General features: G+C 40.5%; 1 protein-coding gene across 1 annotated transcript in view; it reads right to left on the reverse strand.

The window, feature by feature from the left end:
• Positions 1–8143, reverse strand: part of SEC23A (SEC23 homolog A, COPII coat complex component) — a 28662-nt gene extending 20519 nt beyond the window's left edge. Inside the window, exons 1-6 of the mRNA XM_066188461.1 lie at positions 8056–8143; positions 4327–4560; positions 2475–2532; positions 2136–2222; positions 742–978; positions 563–642 (exon numbers count right to left, since the gene is read on the reverse strand). Coding sequence (XP_066044558.1) covers positions 563–642; positions 742–978; positions 2136–2222; positions 2475–2532; positions 4327–4547 — 683 coding nt within the window. The 5' untranslated portion in view covers positions 4548–4560; positions 8056–8143. The remainder of the gene's footprint in view (positions 1–562; positions 643–741; positions 979–2135; positions 2223–2474; positions 2533–4326; positions 4561–8055) is intronic.
• Positions 8144–9926: the final 1783 nt, after the last annotated feature.

Below are 9926 nucleotides of genomic sequence, written 5' to 3' on the forward strand. Positions count from 1 at the left end.
CTACATATTTCAAAAAGAAACACATTTCCCTACTTCAGTGACAATCAAAGATCAGGAGAAAAATTAACATGGTAAGATCTCCTTCATGCTGCTACAAGCAGTCGACATATGCAACTAATTTTTGGAGGGCAAAGACAGCAAAAATGTCTTTCAATCATTTCATAAATTTCTTCTATGTCACAGTGAAACACACAGGAAAATCAAACACCAGCCTGCAATTTCCAAATGAGAGACCAAAGGGGAGGGAAGAGGAACAGAAGAGGGAGAAAAAGGGAAGGCACAACTGGATATCCACATAAGGGCCACTAAAGCTTCTATTAACACTTTCCAGAACACCAATCAACAGAAGCATGATTATTTATGTATCTATAACGTGCCCCTCAGAGCACTTCCAAAAATCATTCGGATAATATTATTATTACTCATTGAGTCAATTCTTCCCAATACAAACTGTAGGAAAGAACGGTCTACTAGTAAATTTGTGCCTGACCAAGAAGTTTGGCTGTCAGTTTATTGTTTTAATGGTCAAGGTACATGTTTTAAGATGTTTAAAGTAGATTACCTGTTAGAAGGTGGTGGCTGCTGCACTTGAGGACCCCGACCGACTTGTGCAACAGCTACTTTTGTAAGCCCCAGCATTTCCTGTAGTCAAATAAATAAGGTTTTATTACAAAATTTGTTTACAGACTATTTCACCATTAGCATCTTAATGATGTCTTTCTGTTTGCTTCTGTTCATTACCTGAAGCTGTTTTGCAGAGAGGTCCTTTGTTCCTCTGAAGACATAACTTTTGGAAATTCCTTCACAGCCAAGCTCATGAACTTGCACCATTCGGCCAAAGGTAATGAGACCCACTAACGCCGTTGGTGGCAGGAGACTGAGGGACATTTGCATGGATTCCTTCAGAGCTTGCAAGTCTTCATCTTCCATGCAGGTGTCCACAACATAAAGAAATATCAATGGCATCTGAGGACCACGCTTTGAGAAACAAAATTAGAATCATTTGAAAAACAAGTCTTGCATATCTAAAGGATCAAAAAAGAACAAGTAAGATACATCTTACTTAATTTTAATCATATCAGTAATGTCCATGTTCCATCTAATTTAACTCTCTCTCAATTAATAATCAGGATCCAGAACAAAACCCCTACCAAAGTGAATTCTGTACAAAAAGGAAATGCAGAAGAAAAGAAAAAATCCTTTCAGGGTATCAGGTGATTTTGAAGCATAAGCCAATTACATACATCTTTTAATATACAATGAGCTTTTATTGCTCGAAGTGAGCGTAACAGTGATAAAGCTATTTACAATTTTAAAATATTCTAGCCTGATGACAGTCCACAACATTTCACCCCCTAATTTTACTCTAGAGATTATCAGTACTTTTTATTTTATCTAAAATAATTTTGCTGTACTGTGAGCAAACATTCCATTTACTTTGCATTACAAGAGTTGGCAAAAAGCACAGATTCTGTTCAGTATTCACTTTTCATTAAAATTTTTAAGACTTCAGTGAGGATTCAGACTATGATTTCTCTCAATGAGGTCTTAAAAATTTTAATCCTCAAAAATTAATTTGAAGGTTAAAAATTTGCAATCACAAATGTTTGCAATTTAGAGGTTTAGGTCCATTTTTAAATTCTATTCAAGTAACCTCTATCCTGAAAAAGGGTGAATATTAAAAGTCAAACACTTGAATTGAATACGTATTAGCTGTTGTCTCTAAACCAGACAGCACTAGAACTAACTACTCATCATTCAAATACAAATTTAAATTCAAATTATTATTGAGAGGTGAATGAACAGTCAAATCTGAACTGAAATTACTTCAGCAAGTAACAGAGGTAAGCAGCCTCCTCACATAAACACAAACTAAACTCATTGTAAAGAAACAGACCTAATAGAAGTATCACCTTTAGAGGAGAACCCTTTTTTTTTTTAAACCAGTCTTATTAACCATCCTAATGCCCTTATAAAATGCTCTCCTTTTCCAACTGATGGCATCAATGCTCAATCTACTAATAAGCACATAAATACTCAGAGTCACTAAAATACAGTAAAGAAATAAAATCGAAATTTATTCTTTTTGTATATTGCAAGGCAATAGATGTTCAATATTCTATTTATTATTTTACCTGCACTACATATTCAATGCTGGAGAACTGAGGCAGAAGTTCAGCTGGCTGATTCATTTCAGATATGCCAGCATAAGTAGGAGGAAACTGCAAATAAAAACACAGAAATTAAATATAAATGAAAGATTACAATTTCTACAAAGGAAAAAAACCAAACTTTTTTCAACAGATATTCACTACTGCTGTTATAAAAAAATCTCAGTACAATGTCTGAAGATACAGTTGCACACTCCTGCCCTTGCTGTCAATTTCAGTTTGCAACTATATTTTGAAAAATCAAGGTTTTCATTTCACCTTGTAGAAAATATTTTCCATATGCTGAATGTTTCATTTTCTTACCTGGTTTCTCTGGTAACAAAAGTTGCAAGCCCAGAGTTTTGCTCGATAATCCACTTGGCTATAAAAATATTAAAGGAAAAGTTTATATAGCATAAACAATTCATTTTCCTCCACTGTTCCTAGAATACATGTCTTTAAAACTTCTAAAAACACATTGACTTTGAAAAAGCTTCTTTCTAGTATATTTTCTCCTAAATACCCACATTACAAACTGAAAATTTGTAATGTGAGCCTTACAGAGATGTATCAGGTAAATTATTGTGTTTAGGGAGAAAGAATTGTCTTCAGGAAAAAGATGCATATAAGAAATTTAAAAATACAGACTCAGCACCTATATTAGAGCCTTTCTCCATGGTTTTTAGCTAATCTTTTTAACTCTCCCTACCTTTGAATTTTTCATCTTTTTCTGCCTCTATTATCAGGCAGTGTGAGACTAGCCTGAATATACATTATGCCCTAAAAAACAGGTTCCAACGTGACAGCTATCTCTATAACAAAAATAACACTGCTTTCAAATGATGAGTCTACCTCTTTTTGTCTACATTTTTATTAGTATTCAGACAGTTTTTAAAAAATGCGAATTCTATCTTCATGTCAGGAGATGTCTTAAAGTCCTAATCACATCTCAAGGGAAAGTCACCTTAACAGTTCTCAATGTACACTTCCTGCTATTACATCTTCTCCTGTCTAAAAGAGCAAAAATCTTTTTAAAATATCATTAAATCTTCAGGTAAGTCCCAGCATGCTGTAAACAAAACACAGATTTATTGCTATCTAGTTATCTTTACCACTTATAGGGGCTGCAGATTACCTAGCCCAAAGTGCCACACGGGTTTCGAAAGTCTCCTCAGATTTCAACTCTAACCACCCTTTCAGGGAAAAAAAATCCAGTCATTACTTGCACATACAACACAGGAAAAATGTACACAGCTCACTATAATGTCTGCATCTGTCTGACCCTTTACAACTTTTTCTTCTCATTGTTTTTCTTCCAGCCCTCAATAAAAGATAATGGTCCTGAAAAAGTCAACTTCAACTAAATCTAACTCCCCATTCAACCAGCCACTGTAGCTGCTTAATACTGAAACACAATTTTATGTCTTTTCTCCCAAGCAGGGACAAGTCATTCATAACATTAAATTTGTTCTATAGGTTCTCTGACATCATGTCTAATCTCTGTCAATCAGGACCCTTCCCATGCCTATCAAACTCCAACCCAGAAATCATCCAGCTTCTTTTCCATACTTCCATGACAGGAATGACATATGAAACACCTCCTCTGCTTCCAACACAAACTTACCCATGACTAGCCCACAATCATTTGAGCTTGTGCCAATATCACCCTTAAGCTTAAACCTCTTTCTACCCTCTTTCATGCCTACTTCTGATGTTATCTACCTATCTATCATCTTCTGTTTTGGTAAACTAAAACAGATAACCTGCTTTGGTCCACAAATGAACTAATGTCAGTAATAAACATAGTTTATTTCACTCGGAAATTAAACTCTATCAGGGTCCAAAAGTTCAAAAAACAGACACAGTATGATAACTTTTTACCCAAGTCTAGAGGCAAAATGGAAGAGTATACTAAGATGTATAGTTGCAGAAAAAAACCACACCTAATCAATACTAAGTACAGTGAAACAACTCATCAAATGAAAGCTATGTTTTCAGTAAATATGCTACATATGCAAATCCCTGTGCAGAACCTTCTATGACCTGTAATTCTGCACTGGATAATGATGTGAGGAGTACTTGAACTTCCATAGGGCAGATCTCTCACACAGTTAGTCAGCATTGTTCTCAAGATACTAAGGCAAAGCACTGGAACAAAAATATGCATTAGGTTTACCATAAGGGATTCAGAACAGCTCGACACGTGGTCCTGCTGCACAGCACTGGCTCATACTGAATAGGAGGCAAGTCCGGCCTTTCCTTCAGCGGCGTGAAGAGGGCAGCCACCGGGACCACCATTCTTGTAGCTTCAAGACGACTTGAAGGCCAAACATTCCAGCTGAATCTAACTCCATCTCTGTCCTCATTCTGCTGGATGAATTCCAGGAAGGTTGTCATGGTCAACTTCTCTCTTCAACAATAAAATAAAAAGATAACCGTGAGCAGAATGTTGACATGCAAAGACTTTGAACTACTTAATGCTGAATGCACATAATGACAGACACACATTGAAATACTGTAACTGAGTGACAGTCGATAAAACACTCAGTAGAGCTTCTTAAATCCTAAAAGCAATGTGCAGAATTCTAAGGGGAAACAAAATACTGCTGTATAATTTTTTTTTTAAAGTTTCTAACCATATTTTTGGTATCTCATGATGCAGCCTACATGCTAACATAAAGGAATCAAAACCTGACATTCCACAGGAGTACCTTCCTATAGCAATGCTAGGAATTTACTCTGTAAGAAATGCAAGTGCCATATTCCAATACATTATGTACCAAGAAACATTTTTCAACAACTCTTTTAATTCAAATTTACCATTTTGGCCACCGAATTAAGGCTTTCAAAATGTTCTGCTGTGATGACTCAGAAGTTGGAGGACTGGGGAGCACAGATACATGAGAAAAGCTCAACAGGTACCTGTGAACATCTGGTAAAGTCGGCAAGGAGCACTCCCTCCCTCCAATCCCAAACTCCTCAGCTATATACACACTGTTCCTGACTACCTGCTGCAAGCTACACAGCATCTTTTATAGTACATATAGCACAGGTTTTTCCAGGAACTAGCATATCTAAACTCACACTGCCTAATAATTAAGGATTTACTGTAAAAGCCTACATGAACCACCTAAGAGGAAGTAGAAATACTCCCAGGTCTCAATTTATACTGTACAAAGTTAATGAACAGCTACTAGAAATGCTGGAGCCCTTCTGAATTAGAATTTAAATCAGGAATTCTCACAAGCATACTGACATTTTTATTTCTGACCTTACATACATTACAGGAGACTCACAGAAACTCTCAGTTTATCAAAACCTACTTCTATCAAAATCATAATGGCATTGCACCTTTAGTTTCTATGACAGCCAAAAACTCTTCAAGTTATTTTGAATTATAGCCTAACTTAATGTTTTTATTCTAATAGTAACTTTTAAGAAAACAGATTAATAAAATACATAAAGCAAAGGGAAGTGCCACATTTCACAGTTAATATCCTTAGGAAATAATCAACTGCCAATACTTTAATGGGCACATCTTACAGATATTAGGAGCAAATCTGCTCCTACCTAAACACATCATAGCAATTACAACACAGGGAGCATGAAGGACTTTGTGCTTAAGAGAATTTCCACCATTGCTTTTACTTGAATTTCTGCAAAGCCGTTGGGTAGGGGACAAAACTGAGTGAAAGAGAGAACATCCGGAAGTTGTAATTACTACAGAGAAATCACAGGCAGAAATTAACTCAGCTAAGAGCAGAAAGAACAGCCCGGCATCTGAAGAGGATATAGAATGTAAGAAATTTCTCTCCTAGTAAATCAAAACCTATCCATGTTTTGTAAAAAAGCTGAAGGAACATTATCTCTGAAAAATAGGGTATTAATGCAAGAATCTGCACAACGCAACTACCTGCACTATAAACACAAACTGAATTATCTCTCCATTTAAAAATTATTTCCTGAGAAGACAGAAAATTGCAACTTAAGGCTATTTCAGCCATTCACTGGCAGCAGCTATAGACTCACCAAATCCAGCTCCAAACACTGCAATGTGTCACACTTTCTGTCCTGGACTTCAAAGCATTTTCTCCACATTTTACTGTAGCTATGTGTGAAATGGCTGTACGTGGATATTACTTTTACAAGTCAGTTATTGCTCCTTAAAGGGCAATGTACAAACATCAGTGTGCAGTGACTAATCACGTGCACATAGCTACATAAACGATTGGTTGGATTTACTGTTATTTTCTGTTAAGTATGGATTTCCTATTCAGAAGGCAAAAGTGGCTAACAATCAAGTTGTCCTCTACCTTCTCTTCTATTCTTTTCAGGAGCCAATAATGCTTACCTATTTCATCATTCATCAAATGTGGAACTCGTGGTCTGACAAGTTAAGTTGCATTCAGTACCGCTGTCACAGCTATGCAGACACATTTTCTGAGACAGGTGTAGAGATGTTTTGCATTATACAAGAACAGCAAACCCTCCTGGCCTACAGGCCACACACCATATTTCAGACACCTGAATGCCACAAAATACATAGAACCTCACCCACCTTCTTCCCACCTTAGGAAACCTCAGAGATGGGATTTTCAGAACAGCTGAACAGCAACTGTTCCCACTTCGGGGTGTCACTGCAGATTAGGTACCTTTGCTGCAGATTAGGATATCCAGGAGAATCAGAAGTCCTTTTTGGTTTGCTTCCCCACTCCCACTGCTAAGGCTGAATGTACCTTGCAACTCTGCACCACGACAATCTCAACTGTGTGCCACAAAAGACACGTTTGAATTGCATTGAGAGTCACTGGTTGACTATCAGCACCTTTAAACGTTTACACATCACATCCCAATACAGAATATCCCTGAAATAATATCCCTTAATCCTTGCACACATACACAAACAAAATCAAAACATTTTTCTCTACAGCATTGTTAGAATTCCCCCACAGACAGATTGAAGTCCCTCACAGGACGATGTGTTTAACTACCACTAAATGAGTATAGTTCACTGCACACTTTTCTTACAACACACCTATTTTCTCACTTCATTAGGCCCTAACGACCTGGTAAAAGAAATTAATAATAAACCCTTAATTAATTTTTTATGCCCAAATCACAAATCAGAAAAAAATACATGGCAGTTCCAAGGAGGAACTAAAATACAAGAGCAGAATGGTTTAAATAGCTATCTAAAGCAAGTTGCTGACATTCTCAGCACTCATCCTCCGAATGTGCTCTCCCAGAGACCTCTCACTGAAAATTTCTTTTTTAAACAACCACGGTATATGATAGCCCACCTAAATTTAAAAACCAACACATAATCAAACGCAGCAGGACCTGCATTTCTTGTAGCTTCACCTCCACTGCAAGGCACCCCCGTCAGTAGCACAGAGGCGTAGGTACAGCCGAGCTCCGGGACAGGAGCACCACAGGCGCTGCCAGAGTGCCCTTTACCCCCGGCTGCGGAAAAGCCGTGCCCCGCCGGCCCTGCCCGAGCACCGGCAGCCGCGGCCGAGCTGGGGGCTGCGGGGACCAGCCCCGGCCCGGCGGGCGCTCCCCGCCGCAGGGGAAGGGCGCTCGTGCAGCCCGGGCCCGGGAGGCCGCGGCAGCGCGGACCAGCGGACGGCGATAGCCCCACAGACCCTCAGGCCGCCGGGGATAGCCCCGAGAGAAGTTTCGGGCACCCGGAGATGCCCCAGTGCCACGGAGGGGACGCGGCGAGCTCCCACCACGCTCTCCTCAGGCCCGGCAGCCGTGCGGAGCCCCGCGGCCCGGCGTCCCCCCCGTGCCTCCCGGCGCGGGGAGCGGGGCTGCCGCCTCTCCTCCCCGCGGCACCCCAGCTCCGCCGGCTCCTGCTCCCCGCGCCCTGCGCTGCCCCCTCAGCGCCGCCCTGCCCGCTCACCCGCGTCCCGGCCGCCGCCGCCGCTCCCGCTGCGCTCACTCTCCCCGCCCGCCCGCTGGCAGCCGCCCCGGCGCTGCCGACGCATCAACATGGCTGATGGGAGAGTCCGCGCCACGTCAAGGGGCAGAGAGCGGGGGCGGGCTGAGCTCCGCCGCTCCCCCGCCCCCGGGGCAGCCCGCAGCCCTTCCCGGCCTCAGCCATCCCACGGCTCTGTCCCTTCGCCGCTTTGACAGCTCCTGCTCCCGTGCGTGTGTTCGCTGCCCTGTTCGGCTTTCTTCTGAAGGTCGGTCGTCTGCATCTCGATCCGAAATCCATTCAGGAAAAAAGGCATCCCGGCCACCGGGGACAGTTTTGTCTTCTCTCCCCGTCGGCAGTGCTCGGCTCCCCCGTGCTGCGCCGTGCCCGCGAGTACCGGGGCCGCCCGCGGCCCCGCCGCTGGTTGCGCTGCTCTGTCCGGCACGGGATTTCTCGGGACCGAAACAACCGGGAGTCCTTGAGCTCACCCTGCTTGTTCCCACCTTCCACCACGTGTACTTACGGCAACTTTTTAATCTGGAAGATTGTTTACATGTTTCTTCTAAGTGCCTGGGAAAAAAAAAAAAAACCCACAATGAAATTATATTCCTGGGGGTTTTAGCCTGAAACAATCCTTTATCTCGTATTTATAAATATTTAATACGTTTGTTTACTATCTACGGTAATTATTACATAGCCATTACTATATGTGTTTGTCCGAGTTTTTTGTTAGTGTGATCAGTTTTTTATCCCCAAACCGAAGTTATAGTTACTTTTCAGTTTCAGGAATTGTTTTTAACAAGCCTGTCATGAATAGCCAGAACAGTAACTTCTGTCTTTCCTGAGATGTCTTAGTGCAACTAATCCAGACATGGGAGAGGACTGTAGAACATTTTCCTGACCGACTACCATATCCTCCCTCCTTCACTGCAAGTCAGAAAACATTCTGTGACCATCAAGCAAATAGAAATGACTAAAACAATCTTATCCTCTTTTCTTATATGTCAAATGGGACTACGGTAGAGTTTCTTTGCCATTACTATCTCCAGTATGGTTTACCAGTCCTCTTCTGTCTAAAAACGTGAACAGGTAAACAACAGCAGAATTTACAGGAGGGATTTTAAATTTCCTCATCCACAAATCTCACTGCCATTTATGGGAGTATTAAGCAGGAGCTTGCCAATGACATGTAACCTCCTCACTCTGAACTCAAAGGAAAAAAGAAAAAACAGACCAACCCCAAAACCCCACAACACTGCACACTTCAAAGAGATGCACTGAAAGTGACCTAGTGTTGAGATTTCAAAAGTATTCAAATACCTTGTGAAACATTTTCAGAAAACTACCTAAAAAAGAGGCAAGTTCCGAAGTCTAAACTGCAGGATGAACTCTATGAATAAAAGAGGCAGCTGACATTTGAAGACACTCCAAGGGCAAGAAGGGAAAACAGGAAAGTATACTACTCTGAAAGTTCACTACAAATAAAAGCCATTCAGTATTTTTAATTAATCTTCAGCACAATTAAATTTCATTACATAATAACTCAATCCAATGCTCTAAAATTAAAGAAAAGACTTGCAGCTGTTCCGATGGTGTGGACCACAGAGAAAATCAAGGAGAAAGAAAAAAAAGTAGAAAATAGATATTAACTCATGATAAGAAAATATTTTGTTAGCTCCCCATCTTCATATCTAGAATGTAGATTGAGATTGAAAGCTCTTTAATTTTTCATAATGCAGAATTTATAAGTTACTTTTTTTTTTCTTTTTCTTTTTCTTTTTTTTTTTTTTTTTTTTTTTAAGCTAAGAGGGCATGTCCCTTAATGCAGCTCACCCTTTGGAAAAGTACTCTTCCTT

Source organism: Chamaea fasciata, unplaced genomic scaffold, assembly GCF_029207755.1.
Source record: "Chamaea fasciata isolate MVZ Bird 193981 ecotype frontalis unplaced genomic scaffold, bChaFas1.0.hap1 SCAF_7, whole genome shotgun sequence".
Classification (NCBI taxonomy): domain Eukaryota; kingdom Metazoa; phylum Chordata; class Aves; order Passeriformes; family Sylviidae; genus Chamaea; species Chamaea fasciata.